Below are 18,689 nucleotides of genomic sequence, written 5' to 3'. Positions count from 1 at the left end.
CACAACTACTCACGTGAACATTAATCAAAGATTGCAATTTATATCTTACTAGCTATACCCGGCGAACTTCGTTCCGCCTCTGAAAATCTTTATATGTTATAGCTGACCCGGCAAACGTTGTTTTGCCATATAAATTATCTCTAGTCTATAAGAATAATGTATACGTGTAACACAATGTATACGTGTAACACAACAGCCGTTGCTGGCGGGAGCCCGTGACACAAACAATAATAATGGCCGAAAACTCTGTAGGGAGTCAGAAAAGGAGGATGCTAAGTTCACCGGACTTGGATACGATGTGACGTCATTTTGACGTATACACGCTACATCGAAAACGATAGAAACCGTATATCGACTATTCGACTTTTGTGAACTTTCGAGAGGTTTTGACAGGGTAGTGCTGTGCTCTGCGCCATTCGTTTAAATGTGTTTTGCGTTCCTTGCGTTTAAATCGTGTATTGTACTGTGTTTGTGTCCTGTGCGTTGTTTTTCGTTTGCTCGTCTCTAATTATTGTGGCTATCCGCTCATGTTGTGATGCAATTCGTATTTTGCATAATCTTGCCTTAGCAAATTATACTGCTGACAAACCATATTGACATGGCCAGGTACATGCTAAAACTATTGTGGTTGTATACATGACATAATATACAGTACGTCTGGTTTATCATACCACCATGGAATGCTTTGACACTGCATTCAATCATTTTATACGTCAATCAGTACTAGACACTAACCTTTGGTTAAGATTACAATGAGAAATCCACTTCCCCTCGTATTTCATCTCCGGTCGACGATTTTTCTTCAACAATGCCTCATATTTTTATTTTTAAGATCGAAATTCAATCATTCTACACACCAGTCATTACTGGACACTAAGGTACCTGTCTCTGCCGTCCGAGTGCAAAATTACTTGGAATTATGGTTGATAAAAGACTATCTTGGGATGGACATGTAAATTACTTAGCTAACAAACTTGCACGAGTTCTCTTTCAGCTATATAAATTAAGGAAAAAAGGTCAGCAAGAGTATGCTGCTACAATCTAATATGTACTGACAAGAGCAATTGTATGAAACCATGCTAAAATGTTGATAATAAATAAATATTATTTTCAGCGTAAGCATTCAATACAACAATCACACAATCTAATCTGGTCGGGACGTAAGAAGACTTCACTTTTTTACAAAACGTGTTGTCCGTGGTGTTTTCAAGGCCACGGTCAGGAATATTTCTATTAATATCCAGCTCTTTTACTTTTATTTTGGCGAAATACATATACGCTGCCACACTGAGCTGTTTTCAGAATCGCACGTGTCCAAACAAACCACTAGCTGACGACAGTTTAGAATCTCGAACGTTCGTAAAAGTCGATAGGTGTGTTAATCGACTAAAGCGTATATACGTCATAATGACGTCACATCAGATCCAGGTTGGGTGAACTTAGCATCCTCCGTCAGGAAAGGCTTTGCGGCAAGTCCGGCAGTATCGGCCATTATTAGTTCTAGCGTTTCACGGTAGATCGCGCGGATTTAACAATTGCAGCCGATACACGGGTCGTCCATGAGCATACAAACATAGCAGCAATTTCATGTGGAAACGTGTTCGCCAGCATTATGAATAAGGTCAAGCGCACACGCATCGATTTATATCGTACGTAAAAATATTGTACAACTAAATTCTTTTAGAGGAACAAAGGAAAGCATAGGAACTTTTTTGTTCGACTAAAAGAATTTGATCATACGATATATTTCCGTACGATAAAAATCGATGCGTGTGCGCTTGGCCTAAATGTCGGTTTGGCGAATGACGCGTGCTACCAAGTTAAATTTCTCGGTCTAGTTACGTCGATTTATAGAGGGATATTCGATACTTTTTTCATAATGTGGAGCCACAGTCATAATATATCTCTTTAAAGTCAGTACCGCAATTAGACTGCTTTTTATTTGCAGTGTTAACGATCATGATTTCGGCTTCAAAGTGTCATTATCAAGTGTTTTAAGTGTTATACACATCTTAAACACTGTATAATGGCACTCTGAAGTCGAAATCATAATCGTGTAAATGTAACACTGCAAATAAAAAACAGTCTAATGGCGGTACTGACTTTAAAGAGAGATATTCGAGTCGTTGCTTTTGGTACGTTTTCTTCAATTACCTATCTATCGCATAGTGAAAGACTATCATCGGTAGACACCTGGCGGGGATAACTGATCAAGTGATAATTGATCAGTTATCGACCGGGATTGAAAACTATTAAATTACTAAAATCGCTATTAGAAAATAGGGGTTGGTGGTTGAAGGGTAAAAATTTAATGTTGTGTGTATTTTTTAATGCCACATAATAAAAAATAAAAATTTCTGTCCAAAAAATAAGAAGAGAATTTTTGGGGTGGAACATCCTCATCACTTAGGGGTATGAAAAATAGATTACGACCGATTCTCTGACCTACCGAATATACGTATAAAATTTCATCAGAATCGATCGAGTCGTTTCGGAGGAGTATGGTAACTAACACTATGAAACGAGAATTTTATATATAAGGAAAGAATTATGAATGAATCTAATCAAAAGTTGAAGTAATTAGAATAGTCTGTGGATAGATGTTCTAGAATCTACATTAAACCTGTACCCAACATTGTTAAGTAGTTGATAAATGAACAAATCACTGTAAACGCAATAAAAATGTAATATATATTTAATATAAGGTAAGCAAGCAAAATCAAACACAACAGAAACAAATCATGCATATTACACAATTACACAAAATTAATGGGTCCACTACACAAAAAGTCTAGTTTTAGTCTACAAAAATGTTTTTACAAGATTAATGATAATTAGTGGTGGCTTGTTGTTTCTCCTATAGTTACGTAGGAACAGTGTATAGCTTAATCAGACGACACAGAGGCAGGAGATTGTTCCAAAGCCATGCAGGATTTGTTCACTAGCTAACCTAGTACAAGTAATAGTTGTTATGTAACCTAACAAACATTAACTCACACAGCACACAAACAAACACCACCGACATAGATTAGATCAATACGAACTGAACAAATCGAGTTTTCCTGAAGAGGGATGTTCATGTAGACAATACGAAAATGGGTAACACGACGTGCGGACACTGGACTTGAAGTTCAATACCGTGTCCCGTTCCCCAGGTAATGTTGGGGAAGCGATACCTATATATATTCTTTCCAGTCTTCTGGTCTTCTGTTATTCTCTTCTTAAATTTTACCGTAAATTTATAATTTTCTACTTCCAACTCATGTATTTTTATTTAAAAAATAAGTATAACTGCTGTCAGTAAATAAAAGATAACACCAAAGTGCAGACAAAAGAATTCCACGCAGCCCCACCTCCACTTTATGCTCCATGGGCAACAGGACCCTTGGCCTCAACTGCATAGCACAATTCTGCTGCTCGATAGTGGCCATAGGTACTGGCTAAGAGGTGTGTGTGGAGCACTACGGCCTGCATAAAGTAATTCGATTTCCAAAATGTCCAAGATAAAAACGAACAGACGCTCTGTCAATGAGCTACATGATGATGATGATGATGATGATGATGAGTCCCATTCTTCTTTACAGAGCGTAGGGGAGCGACGCGGGAGACCCGCGCCGCCTTACTAGGCAAGGTCCTAGTGGAGGTGGTTTGCCATTGCCTTCCTCCGACCGTAATGGGGATATGATGATGAAGACGACACAATGACACCCAGTCATCTCGAGGCAGGAAAAATCCCTGATCCCGCCGGGAATCGAACCCGGGGCCCCGTTCTCGGGAAGCGAGAACGATACCGCGAGACCACGAGCTGCGGACTAAGCTAAATCATATGCAACGGATACCTTCACGAGGATCTCTGTAAGACTATAGGACATCTAACAGACCGCACATTCTCTTTATCTCTGACAGAGATCACAAAACTAGTGATAGAGAAACATATGGTCACACAAATATTGTAACTGCCGTTTAGACGCACAATAACACAGGAAAACTACACCGGATCGGCGAGTACTGAGTCGAATCGAAACTGGCCGCATTGCGTTTTCAATTTTGTATTAGATCTGTTCACAGATGCAAAAAACTGTTGCTTTTCCTTGTTTCACCGCGCGACACACGACTAAAGCACTGCTTGTTCTGTTTGTGATCCTTCTTAACGTTTAAAAACCCTCGTAGCGACGTACATGGCGCTTAGACACGTAATTTAATGTAAGACACATGATGTCGCAAATGCCAAGAAATAAACCCCCTATATATGTTGAACATGTGGCGTCACCAGACGAAGTAGCTCGTATCACGTTCTGCGAGCGGCTGTGCGTGAAGGAGTGATTTAGCGATGCAGTACTTGCATTCGAGCAAACGGTGCTAATTTTGAACGCATTCTATAAAAGTGATAGGGCGTAAATTTGCAAATGTGATATGTTGTAAACGTTGAAGTTTCAAAACTATTGCCCTCACTGTATCCAAGTAAAAGAGCTGCTCTAGTTTTGTCTGTCTTCCCCTCTGTCCATTCGTAAAAAAACAACATTACTTAGTAAAGGAAACGTAGGTCGTTTACTGGTAACGACGCAGTTCGGCTATTTGTGACGAAATATGGTAGGTTTTTGTTGTACTATACTTTGCAGTAAAACAGGAAAGACCACGAGACTGGCAAATAAAATAGTAATCTTACCTCAGTGTAAATACAGTATTGTCTAACGCCATGAACAAAAAAAAAAAAAAAAAAAAAAAAAACAAAAACAAAAAAAAGCCGCCTGCCAGACACGCGACTCTAACCCTGTGCTTCACGCACTAAAGTCGCGCACCTGGGCCCAGAGTCTTACCGCGTTGAATACTTAACTTGGTTTGGGATGATCAAGTGCGACAGACCGACAGGCTCAACAGCTGCAAATGCGGCGAGGTACGTCAGCTGGTGACGTCACATGTTTCGCATTTACGATCTTGTCCCATTCGAAGGAGACACACAAACAAACATTTGCTTAAATTACACTTAGAGGCTTTGCATAAAAATGAGAAAATGAAGTGAGTATGTAATGCTTTGTTTTAGGAAAATGAAGGTGATTAACAAAAGGTGCTGGAAGTGACCGCCCTTGACTTGTAAACACAGTTGAACTCGACGCTGCTGATTCTAAAATGTTGCTGTCAGAACCTCTGGTGTCACTGCTGGATTTCACAGATGATGTTCTCTCGTAAATCTTCCAAGTTGTGTGGTTTGTTCCTGTGGGTTAATTTTAGGTCACCCCAGAGGAAACAGTCAGGTGATGTTAAAAATCAGGTGACCATGGGGGCCACAGTTCTTTCGAAATCACTCTGCCGGGGAAAAATGTTTCGACCGACCTCGGCCACGGTCACTCGAGACGTGTGGCATGTGGCGCCGTCCTGTTGGTACCAGCCGAAGGTAAGTTCTTCGTCGTCCAATTGGTTCACAAATTCCCGTAACTTTTCGATGTAAACTGCACTTGTCATAGTAGACTCGAAAAATATTGGTTCGATGATGCGACGCTGTGATATTGCGCACAAATCTTTTGTGAATGCAGGGGTTGCTTGACCAGTGCATGTGGATTTTCATTACACCACAAACGTGTATCCTGAGAGTTTACATAGCCAGAGATGTGGAACCAGGCATCACTGAACCATATGTAATGCAATATTCCTGGCCCCTGAGCAATAAATTGCTGAAACCAACGACAAAATGTAATGCGTTTGTCTTTGACACTGACATTCAGTTCCTGAACAACTGTAAACCGGTATGGATACATGCTGGCGTTCTTCGCAGCTCGCGACTTGTACTCCGTGACATACCACATTCCTGAAATAAACGTCGAACAGACTATGGCGAAGAGGCCAACAACGTTGTTTCACGTCAGTCACGTTTTCTCGCGATAATGGCGGCCTACCCCGCCGTTCCACTGCTCTCCATCTTGTTCACTAACTTTTGTACTCGGCATTTACGCGGTACATGCTTGTCACCAAACCTATCAACAAACATGCGCTGACATATCTTAATGAAAACCAACACTGTTTCACAAGAAACATGGGCTCTCCGACAGAACAGCGATAGTCACTAACACACTGTTGCGTCAAATGATGCAGTCACGTTTTCTAGCGATAATGGCGGCCTCCCCCGCCGTGAAGACCCAGCACCGTTCCACTCCTCTCCGTCTTGTTTGCCGCGTCAAACGTCACAGATTACATGGTGCAATTTCAGCGGAATTACTACACATATTTGTGAGGTCTCTTTCGAGTGGGGCACCATGTATTAAATCACTTGTCTCACTGTCATCTACGTCGCTTCGGAAGTATTTAAACATTGAAAAGAATCACCCTGCATATGCTACCTCCTCGTAGAGCACTTAAACTGTCACAAAATAAGCAAAGACTTGGTCTGCACGGGAAATACTTTAGATTATCTGCAAATATTTAGGATAGAGAGTGCTATCGTTTATCAGAGAAGCCGCCCAAACTATCTCAGCAAGTGGTTCGATTCCGAAACCTCGCCTTTCAGAACGTTCGGTGTCCTTAGCATTAAAGATGAGATGGCCTTTGATAGTCTTATAGATATTGTAAATGACCACTGTATGAAAGCAAACGGTGACGAGTTGTACAATGAATTCGCAGGATTGAGAAGTGTCACCTAACTTTTAAAACTTCAGATTTGCCAACTGATCAAAAATGGGTTCATTTCTTTGCAAAACTGTATTTCCTTACTTATTAAAAACAGTGAAATTTATGTCTTCCATTCTTGTGTACACAACATACACAGAGAACGTGCGTTTGCCTCGAGGTTGGTTGGTTGGTTGTTTTGGGGAAGGAGACCAGACAGCGAGGTCATCGGTCTCATCGGATTAGGGAAGGACGGGCAAGGAAGTCGGCCGTGCCCTTTGAAAGGAACCATCCCGGCATTTGCCTGGAGCGATTTAGGGAAATCACGGAAAACCTAAATCAGGATGGCCGGACGCGGGATTGAACCGTCGTCCTCCCGAATGCGAATCCAGTGTCTAACCACTGCGCCACCTCGCTCGGTTTGCCTCGAGGAAAAATTTGTGTACTGATGAGTGAAATAGACTTCAGGTGATATCTGTGGAAAGCGAACTTCTTGTAAAAGTAATCTATAATATGTGCAGCTCAGAGGCCTGTCAGCATATTCTACAGAAGAAGAAACTTACGCAGACCCGCTACATCAGAAAGAAAGTACGTCTGTGCATTTCAGATTTTGTGTGAGGACAAAAACTGACGAAAGTTAGTAAGAATTGCACATTTAATATCTTAAGAGCTACCTTTTGATTGGAGCGTCCTCACTTTTGACTTGTTAAACGCAGCAGTGTCCCTCCTTTGACTCGCCAAGGGTGGCAAACCGATACAAGGTTAAAAATTCATGATATAAAGCTCTCTCTCACTCTCTCTGTACGTGTGTGTGTAAATTTGTAAAAGAGGGGAATTTTGAGTACATTAATAGCCATTTTTGAATGACTAATTGCCAGGAAAATTCTAAATAAAGAGATATCTTTATGGAAAAATTGGAATGTCTGACGTGCTATCAGACGAATTTTCGCGTTCGTATTGCGTGGGAGTTTGTAGGTATTTTGCTTGTGAAATGGTACGCAGTCTTTTTACTAAAAAAAACACCGCACGCCATGTCATGTAACGAAGCTGCCTCCGAGGGAACCTCTAAGTGCCAATAAAGCACTCCAAAGAAAATTAAATTCCCAGATTTACTGTCCAAATTGTTACTAGTGATGTAGACGTGAAAACTAAATATACAGGGAAGCAACATTTGTTACTGCAAATTGCACGAGTGATGAAACAGTCTTCCGGTTTTGACAGCCGGTCATGGGTAGCGAACTGCAATTATTTGGTTTCATAATCCTCTCATATTTGAGCAGAATCCATTCTGAAACAGTGATTCTGATAGGTCTGCAAAACAAGCACCAACAGATGTAATTCTCATCGGGCTCGAAAGATTACCCAGTCACAAATCACTTTATAGACTGTCGAACAGATGATGTCAGAGATAACACATCTGATGAGCAGGGTGGACACTCCAATAGTTCGTACATCAAAACTATCAATTTTTCCACAACCAAATCACTTTACGGGCAAATTCGTTGCTCTGCTGACGTGGTCAGCTACTACCTTTCATCATCGATCGTTCATGACCACATCTCTCAAAATCTTGGTTGCAGATATAGGACGTCTTTCACATCACTCATTTTCTATAGAAATACGGTTAAACCTGAGTTCAGCTTTCTATTTCATAATTACTGAAAGCGAGGGAGCAGGTTTCGAATAAACCACATCACAAGCTTTCGATGAACTTCCCTTGGTGAAAGAAACAAGAAATTTTATGAGAGCACTGTACTTCAGTCTATTCATTTGGCCGGCCGGTGTGGCCGTGCGGTTCTAGGCGCTTCAGTCTGGAACCGCGTGACCGCTACGGTCGCAGGTTCGAATCCTGCCTCGGGCATGGATGTGTGTGATGTCCTTAGGTTAGTTAGGTTTAAGTAGTTTTTAAGTTCTAGGGGACTGATGACCATAGATGTTAAGTCCCATAGTGCTCAGAGCCATTTGAACCATTTTTCTATCCATTTGAACGAAACTTTTAAAAACTCACGTAAAACAAAACTATTTCCACTGAACGAGGTGGCGCTTTGTTTGAGACAATGGACTCAACTTCGGGTGGAATTTGGTTTTCTGTTGTCCTTGAACAGGACACAGCCGATTCCCATTCCTATCCTTCCTCGATCAGGGACTGTTCCGTTTCCATTGGTTCTGCAGTGAACGGGACGTCAAAACCGTAATTCTCTATACCTTCTCAAAGTTATGCCGCAGTTTACGAGAAAGCTTGGCTTAAAATTATGGCGAGATACAAACTAACACACTAAAAACAAAATGTCAATAATCATAACATCATATCCCTGCTATGCCGAATAAGCCCTAATATTAATGTTGTTGATTGCTGAGAAAACGAACCATGCAAGTATTCAAAGGAAAGAACCTTGCGATTAGGTCCTGAAGACCACCCGATAGTCGACCGACCGTGTGTCACCCTCAGCTATTCATCTCGAATGCTTTTATGAGCGACCTGGGGTCGGCCAGAGAGTTTTAATCTCCTTGGTGTCAGCACACAGTACTCTCTGCAGTCGTCGACATTTCGGCTTTGGAGCCTCTACCTCTCATTCAGCTAGCTCCGTAACTGGCACCACGAAGCTGGGTGCAACCCGGTCCAGTCCTCCCACCAAAAAATGGGTCCCGGGCATTACTGGTAATCGAACCCGGATTCACAACATGAGGGATTGTGATGTTCACCATTAGGCTACGAGAGCCGGCCGCCAGTTTTTAGGATATTATTATGTTGGTGATTTCTTGTTACTTCCTTCTCCAGCTTATTTTGCAGTAAGGGAATATGCATACGCGCTTATACTGGTAGTTTAAGCTGAGTCATAAACATACCATGAAAATAGGAGATGGGGAGGAATGTCAACACACTGCCTCATATCACATGTTAATTTTGTATTCTCCATGGTGCGACAATTTCATTGTTGTTGTTGATAAACAGTTCGGGCTTGTCGGCTGCTCTTGGGTACTATACTGTTGACTAGCGCGCTTCATTGTAGAATGGGGTTGGTGCTTGTCTGGTCGCATGAATGATGTTTCAAACTACATTTTAGTTGGATGTATAATCCGTAAGAGGAAGTCAACTACCATATAAAGGGATAACACCTGTTTCAAAAGACGTTAGTCATACACTGTAAACATCAAGACATCATATTCAAATTGGCTCTAAGGCTGGGACTTAACATCTGAGGTCATCAGTCTCCTAGACTTAGAACTACTTAAACCTAACTAACCTAAGGACGTTACACACACCCATGCCCGAGGTAGGATTCGAACCTCGACCGTAGCAGTAGCGCGGTTCCGGACTGAAGCGCCTAGAACCGCTCGGCCACAAAGGCCGGCTCATAATATTCCTTCTTAGACAAAAAGAAAGTGCTAGTCAAAAGACACTTTTTTTTAAATAGGGCAAGATGGCTGGATCTATTACAACGTGACCGGTTTCGACAGCTAATTTTGGTGCCTTCAGGCTATAGATGCGTTCAAAGCGGTTGAAACCGGCCCCCTTGTAACAATTGTAGCGATCTTGATATGCTAAAAAAATTCAAGGATTACACTGACATCACGTGTTCCCCAATTTAACAACCGTTAAAATTAATTGACTTTAACGTTCGAAAGTGATTGCAATAGCATTTGTTACATTCGTCTACTAAATATTAAGAAGCTTTAATGAATATTTTTTAAGTTTATTTCCTCTAGATTTCTTATTAGTGGCTGAATGAGGCCACCCAAAAGCCATATAAAATTAACATATTACCTTGTTCTGGAGGCAAAATGACTGAGAATGTAAACGCATAGAAAATCCAATTTGTTGAAATATTCTGAACTTGTACCAACATTACTGCATCGCCAAAATTGCAACGCCGTAACAGTCTGTCTATTATAATTCGCCTGTGCAGCTGAACCGCCTCTCGGTACTGGATCATTCTTAGATGCTTGTTAACAGCACTTAATATAAGGGAGAACCAAATAAGCGTTAGTAACTGGGAAAATACCAGGATAACTAAAAGATTTATTCAAATGAACATACATTTTGGATTTTGCCCCACACACTGGCGCTTTTAAATTCGGTCTCACTATAGTATGAACTACTGTTTCACTTCCAAGTCTGCTGGACTCCCACCCGTCACCAACAATGGTGAGAAGTACTATATCATTTGCTGAATTTAACTCAGTGGTGTCAACTAGAGTGGGTGGGGCCGAAGGCGAACTTCGTCTTAGCTGGCTTACCCCTTTTCCCATTTTTTGTTGATCCCCATAGCTGCTTAGATTGTTTCCAACAATAAGGCGATTCGTTTTCAATGTTTCATGGGCGATCAATGCAAAAATCGTCGCATACAGAAGCACCAATCACAAAATACAATTTTTAAAATTTTCGTTGCACTGGCTCACTTGAAATAAAAAGGACTGGCCCCATCTAGTAGGCGAAAATAAGAAACTAGCCTCTCTTTACAAAGGAAAGGTAGGGTTTATGAAACTTTAACTTGCCACAGTCCCTTTCATCTCTGTCCCCTTCCCAGTATTGTGTCCTTCAACCCATTCCTTTCTTCTTCCCCTTACTACTTAGCCTACCCTCTTCCCCCTTTCTTTGTCCTTCCTAAATTGTTTTTCGGATACGACGAAACTGCGTCCCCGAGGAAACAACTCCAAGGGCACGCGTCCCAGGTGCCACCGATTTGACTAAATCTAACTGCAAGACGTACCACACGTAGTAGCATGATTATCTAGCAACATTCTATTAAGTTAGCGCCAGAGGAAGTAAAAATCTATGTATTACACAAATAAAGCAACAGCAGCTCGCACAAAAAAATCAAGAAACGTAGTATTTAAGTTATATCAGTCAAATTAAACAGTACTTACATCAACGCTCAACAATCATTTCAACAACTCGCCACAAAACAAGATACCGTATAGTTTCCAGCCTCTGAGCCAATAATTTGGCTGAGAAACGGGGGAACGGGGGAATAAGGGGAACAAGTCGAGCCTTGCACTTTTTCCTATTCTACATCATCTTTTTAATAATGGATTGCCTGGGGATGGGGGAGAAATCACGATGGAACCGATCAGCGCTCTTCTTAATTAATGAGGTCTTTTATGTATCTCTTTGTACAGCAGGGCAACGGAATGAGCAAAAGCTCTTAAAATCCCCCTCCCGCCGGTATTATGTGACATACCAGAAAAGACTGGAAGTGACGCTGGAATCCGACGATCAAAATGGGAAAGTGGGTGTTTTGTCTCGAGGGAAGGATCACGTCAGTAGAAAGGCAGAGGGAGGATACAGCCCGCAACAACAATGTAAACCCAAACTGAAGAAGCCTGGACGGTTAATTACCTGCGTACAAATCCAATGTTCTGGATTACCAAGGTGGCGCTGTATGCCCTCAAAGAGTCAATACGTAATCAGAATATTTAAGTGTCGTCCAGGTTACAACCCTTAAAAAAATACAAAATTCCTCGTCCTGCATCATTATCTACCAATCAAACAAACTGTCGTGGATATTACGTAAGTAGCCAAATGAACTTCCGGAATAAAATAATTTTCGTTTGTTTGTACGCTAGATATGACATGAATATGATAGTATAACATATGAAATACGATAACATTATAAACAACACGATGAGCAATATATTTATATGAAGATAGTAAGTTAGTAAAATTTTGCTGCATGAAATTCCATCTCATGTAGGCTATTGTTTCGTATATCAAAACTTAAACAGCACGTACTTAAGACACACATTTAGTAGTCAATGATCACGTCCGTTTTGGTCATTGGTGACTCAACCCCTTGTGCTAATACGAGGGTTTCCTCAATATTAATTGTATGTCAGTTACAATGTTAGTAAATAAAATGAATATGAGAGTTAAAAGTTAGGAAATCTGTGCATAGTATGTACTGTTACCGGATTCTTTTACTATATATCTATGTATACTAAGCAGTGTCTAATTTACTGTATTTTTTGCGTAATTCACTAGCACGCTCTCTTATCACGTGTTCAAAACTTCATAATAAACATGAAGCAAAAATGTGCACAATTGAGTAACTCTATGCCTAGCTTACGTATATGGCAAACACTGTTCATAAATTACTTGGCTTTCTAACACCAACAAATGCTGACAGTGCCAGTTAGTTTTCGATCACGGCTTCCTGCTCCTCAATCTGTCACTTAAGTACTCTGAACAACAGGAACAACAGCTAAAAACAATTAAAAACACTTGGCAACATTTCATCATTAACAATTGCATTACAACAAAAAGATTTTTGATTACTGGGCTGCAAAACGAACAGTTTTGTCTAAATACATCCATCGAAAGAAACCAAACAATAACAAAACACAAGGAACTGCAACGTGCATTCTCAAATTTTAATTGCCCGTGTATTTGTTGTTGTTGTTATTATTCACCACGTGGCACAATAGCTTTAACGAAACAACGTACATATCACGAACAAATACCTCCAACATTAGTGGATATTTCCGCGACCAAAATGAATTTGCATTGTGGTTCTTTCAGCGTATACAGACAGTAGCCATTTTCATTCGTCGACATTTGTTTACAAATATCTCACCTCAAACTGCCAATGTGCCGCTTGCAGCAATTGTTTTGCTTGTTCTCTGGCACAGCCTGCTGCCAAAACAAACTGATTGATCATCACCTGCTCGCGCAAGGAGTCCATTTTACGTGAAAACGAGCCAAAATAATACACAACAGGTCACGACACCACACTTGTTTTCAAAACTACTCATCCCCCAGACATGAATGACGTCAGTTTCGGTGCCTCGATTGGCTGAATGCGTTTCGCTGTTCCACTAATAGCACATCGCCCCTATAAGTCACGTTTTGTTGCAGCACAACAAATTTAGCGGTATCGGGACGGAGTATGGAAAAGTTAAAACAGTGTTGCCGAAAGGGACACATGCATAGTATCAAATAAAATAATACACACCTACAGCTTCTAAGTGGTGGATGCAAACTTACGACATGTATAGAATTAGCAATGATTTTGAGTTATGCATGTTTCCTTGTGTACGTAATTTTGAGTGATGGAAGTGCATTGTTTGTACGCTTTGAAATGAATACGGGGCGCTCAAGAAGCAGCGTAAAGCAAGTAGAGACGTGAGTTTGACGTCGGGGTCTAAGAACACCGCACACACCTGACCACCTCAAATACAATCACGTTTCATCTAATTTGTCCATGTGTAAGCAGCTTTGAATAAATAAAAAATCTGTTTGTGACTTTAATGCGTTATCACAATAACGATAAGCTAGCTTACCGGTGGTTACACAGTGGGAGGTTAAGGATAATAATTGTTTCTTTAACTAAGTCCTTTAATGCCTACATTTTTTTATCAGTGTCGTCCTGTATAGCTTTACTACCAGTACTGGTGTAGTAAGCCCCAATATTTGTTAGATAGTCCGATATTAGTCGATTTTTTTTCGTGCTTTCAAAGGGTTCTTTCCAAACATTTTTCAGAATTCTAACATTTGCGTTCTAGAGTTGCATTTAAAGCAAATGAAAACTCATGGCACTATATAGCAAAGGAGAGAGAAAAAAATAATCATACTGCAGGCAAGAAGTTAGTTGATTGAATTGAAATATAATTATTAGGCATATTTTAAAATTTGTTGAGAGAAAACAGGAGTGTTTCTGCATTCACCCCTTACCTTACATGGGTGCAATACAAAGGTACTCTTGTGTCTACACAATTAGTGCATGTACTAATCGTGTTACAAAGTTGACAGGGTGCAGTAGTCTCATCTAGGAGATGAGTGTTTGAAAGAAGTTTAAGCACAGAGAGAGAACAGCTTTCACAGCGTCCATTGTTTGGAAATACACTTTCATAATAGTTTGATCAGGTAATAGAATAACCATAATTGAAACTTTGTCCTGTAAGGAATGCAGGAGGCCAAGATGTGTCAGTGTTGCATATCAACAAGCTGTGGCTTCATCTGTTGTTTATTTTGAGGACACTGAGATAGCATAAACACATTGCTTGTCTGATCCTTGTTAGATATGTTGGTTTAATAATTCTTCTGTTGAGTGTACTTTGCTCATCAAGCACACAGTAGAACTGTCAGTCAGGCATTCATTCTGGGGTTCTGTTGATGACATATGTATAATAAGCACTCCTTTGCTCCCATTCTTTCCAGTGAATCATCATGGATAATTTATAATCAACAATTGGTTCCATGTGCTATGCATCAGCATAGTTAACGTTGAGGTTAAACAGAAGGGGCCAGTGAAATATGAGTGAGGTATACAATTATCTCTTAACACCCAGCATCATTTGGCTGAAGAATATGATAGCAGTGGCAATACAATCAAAAGCCTTAGTAATATCTAGATAGGATCAATACCTGTGCATTTGTATTTTTTGTTGCATCCCATTGCAGGAAATGGGTGTGTTATGTGAAGTGCTGAGGCATAAAGCCAAAGTTACATATTGGACAACCTCCCTGTCCGTAAAATCTTGATTGTGATGACAGACTGATCTATAGTGTAGCCTGAGGAGCTCCATATTCAGTGCCTTATGAGGCATTTCCAAGTTACAATTTCAGCTATGTTATTGAAAGGATTTGGTGTAGTAATGAGTTAGTAATTCCAAGGGGACAACAGTGCTTCCCTAGTTTTGTGAAATACTGGACTGTGGGTGTCTTTAAATTGCCAGAGAAATGTTGTGTTGATGACTGGCATAAGTGATGTATGAAATGTTGCTAAGTTGTTGGTGAGAATACCGATAGCCAAACATCCAGGCCCATTTATAATTCAGTGATCTAGTTTTTTTTTTTTTTAATGTGCAGGTTACCTTGAAATATGGCAAAGATAATGGCAGGAACATAATTTATTAGCAGTATGTTTTTGCATGATGGTGTTCTTTGCTGAGGAGTATAGTATCCACATTTGATATATAATGCAGCTATGTGACTTTTTCATGTGTTTTATGATTATATTGTTGCATATGTTGGAATGTAAAGATATTTCAATATTTATTACAGATTTTAAATACTGTAATTCTTTAGACATTTACCTGAATAAATAAGAAAGTTGCCATCTTCACAGTGAAATTACTATCAAACAAAGATAGAAAAAATGTTTCTTAGCTTAATTAAATATGAAAAAAATAATGGCACTAACACCGTGTCCTAGTCTCTTTTCCTCCAATATTTACAAGTTTCAGACACTGATATTGCATTGTAAACCTGAATAAAAATGTGCCGTGAAAGCATTGGGGTCATTATGGCTAGTAAACTTCCGTATAATCAAAATACTGATACATTAAAGGCACCGGGAAGTGAAAATCCATCGAAACAGCAATTTTTTCTGTTTCTTTTAACTTTTTGGTTGTGTGAAGTTATACCCTTCCTGACCAGGATATGTACTGTTTTCGTATGTTTGATGTATGTTTTTAACTAGGAGGGAGCATTCTTGAAACGACGACAGTCTCTCCTGTCTTTTGTCAGTTCTGCTGTGTTTATATCCTGGTTGCAACAGACTTTTACTATCTTTACTTGGTATATTCTCTGGCTTGTGCTTTTCTAGTTTTCCTGTTATTAACAGTGTATAGGTAGCACCTGAGCATCAATTCAGCACTCTTTTTACATTTTACTTGTTTTTGAAGGATACGTGTTATTTCAAGAAGTAATCTTCAAGTGTTTAAATAATTAAATTTAACAGTATAGATCGTAATGGGCAGAATAATATGAAGAAATACTAATAATTTAGAAGAAATGAGAAAAGTTGTTTGGACCTCCTTCTTCTACAGGATTTCTACAGACAAGGATCCGAAATCATGGTGTGGGTATTGGAGAGCTAGTGTAAGTGGTGATTTATACAGATACAATCATCCCCAACCAACATCAATAGCACACATTATAAAACCTATCTATAGGTACCTAGTTAGCAAAAACTAGCTTGCTAAATGCATCTATGGGAGAACTCAAACTCCCAACAAAAGTTTAAGTAAGACTTGCCTAAAACGGTATTTGTGGGTCTCAAAACCCTAAAAATTGGTGGCATGGGTGCAGTGTTGGGTTTTGAAGATGGGTCAGTTAGCAGACTGGAAATTTGCAGTGATGTTGGCATGGAACATGTAGAATGAGCTACTGTCAGTTGCCCAGCTGAGGGCATGGTAGGCTGAGAAAAGTACATTACAAATGACAAAAGAGGCCAGAATTTTCTTAAAAGAAAGAAGAAAAGGGCCTTCAAACATAAGCTGGAGGATTCAGTAACTCCAACAATGACAGCTATGTACCTGGTGAGTTTTAACGAGGTTGAACAGATCGTATCAAAAACTTTAAATGCATTTTCCCAGAAGTATGAAATTTTCAGCTTTAGGTACAATTTTCTCAGAAACATCTAGCCTATGGTAATGAAACATGATACAGAAATTAATTACATCACTTGTATTAAAATGCAGAAGAAAAATGGCACTCAAATAAAGGGTGTGCCAAATATTTAGATAGACCTACCTTTTTTTACTTTTTTGGTCACATACTTAGCTGTGAATTTCTCCTGTGACAACAATACTGCTGTTATATAAATAATGCACTTTAAAGAAGATATGAAAACTTTTGCACATTTCATATTTGATTTGGACAAATAGTTTTTGAGAAATGTGTACCAACATTAGTATGGTCAACCATAGGAAAACACTCACAATCAGGGTCCCTTCAGTTAGTGAATTCAATTCGCTTTTTGTAGGAGTTGTTGTACCTCATACTCCTTCGTACTTGGTGACAATAATCAAGTTTAGTAGAATTTATTTAATTGTTGTTAAGAACTCAGGATAACAATGACAACAACAAAAACAAGAGTTAGTTTAAATTATTTAGCCATCTGCATGGTTTTTATGTATAGAAATTGTTGTAGGTGGCTTTCTCAGATGAAACAAATGATAAAAAATCTGATTAGAGCACTTCTTTCTTGTGTCTTTGAGTGAAGCGTATAGCTACGTAGTTACAGAGTGTATGAGACTGATTAAGCAAACGACTGGTGAAATCAGTAAGGCATCTCTGCAATATTATTCACTGTTAATACCTATCTTTCTTGTTATGTTTACAAAGCAGTCTCCATCTGCCTAGTATCAATGATAAAATATTTTTAGGAAGAAGTCATGTTGCAGTAGAACTATAGCGTCAAGTAGCCAACACAGGTAATTCGTGATGCTGCTTTACAAGATATAATTCTGAGATAATATACTGAAGAGCAAAAGAAATAAGTACACCTGCCTAATATCGGGTAGGGCCCCTGTAAGCACACAGAAGCGCCGCTACACAATGTGGCATGGACTGAAGTAATGTCTGTAGTAGTGCTGGAGGGAATTGACACCATGAATCCTGCAGGGCTGTCCATAAATCGGTAAGAATACTAGGGTGTGAAGATCTCTTTTGAACAGCATGTTGCAAGGCAGCCCAGATATGCTCAATAATGTTCATGTCTGGGGGTTTGGTGGTCAGCAGAAGTGTTTAAACTCAGAAGAGTGTTCCTCTCGGAAGAGTGCCACTCTTTAGCAATTCTGGACGGGTGGGGTGGCACATCGTCCTGTTGAAATTGCCAAGTCCGTCGGAAATCACATTGGATGTGAATGGATGCATGTGATCAGACAGGATGCTTCCATACATGTCACCTGTCAGAGTAGTATCTAGACGTATCAGGAATCTAACATCACTCCAACTGCACACGCCATACATCATTATAGAGGCTCTACCAGCTTGAACAGTCTGCTGCTGACATGCAGGTCCATGGATTCATGAGGTTGTCTCCATACCCGTACAATCCATCCACGTGATACAATTTGAAACGAGACTCGGTCCAACCAGGCAACATGTTTCCAGTCATCAACAGTCCAATGTCGGTGTTGACGGGCCCAGGCAAGGTGTAAAGCTTTGTGTCGTGCAGTCATAAAGGATACACAAGTGGGCCTTCAGCTCCAAAAGCCCATATTGATGATGTTTCATTGACTAGTACGCACGCTGACTCTTGTTGATGGCCCAGCATTGAAATCTGCAGCAGTTTGTGGAGGGGTTGCACTTCTGTGGCATTGAACAATTCCTTTCAGTCGTTGTTGGTCCTGTTCTTTCAGGA

At 40.0% G+C, this 18,689-nt stretch overlaps 1 protein-coding gene across 2 annotated transcripts in view; it reads right to left on the bottom strand.

Annotated features, from left to right (window-relative positions):
• Nucleotides 1-13,375, bottom strand: part of LOC124605751 (UBA-like domain-containing protein 1) — a 154,925-nt gene extending 141,550 nt beyond the window's left edge. Inside the window, exon 1 of one of the 2 annotated variants that reach the window (XM_047137633.1) lies at nucleotides 13,173-13,375. In XM_047137633.1, coding sequence (XP_046993589.1) covers nucleotides 13,173-13,280 — 108 coding nt within the window. In that variant the 5' untranslated portion in view covers nucleotides 13,281-13,375. The remainder of the gene's footprint in view (nucleotides 1-13,172) is intronic. The other variant, XM_047137634.1, reaches the window with a different exon arrangement.
• Between the last annotated feature and the right edge of the window lie 5,314 nt (nucleotides 13,376-18,689).

The sequence above is a fragment of the Schistocerca americana genome, chromosome 3, assembly GCF_021461395.2.
Source record: "Schistocerca americana isolate TAMUIC-IGC-003095 chromosome 3, iqSchAmer2.1, whole genome shotgun sequence".
Classification (NCBI taxonomy): domain Eukaryota; kingdom Metazoa; phylum Arthropoda; class Insecta; order Orthoptera; family Acrididae; genus Schistocerca; species Schistocerca americana.
The sequence above is the reverse complement of the archived record's forward strand: the minus strand, read 5'-3'. Positions and strand labels throughout refer to the sequence as shown.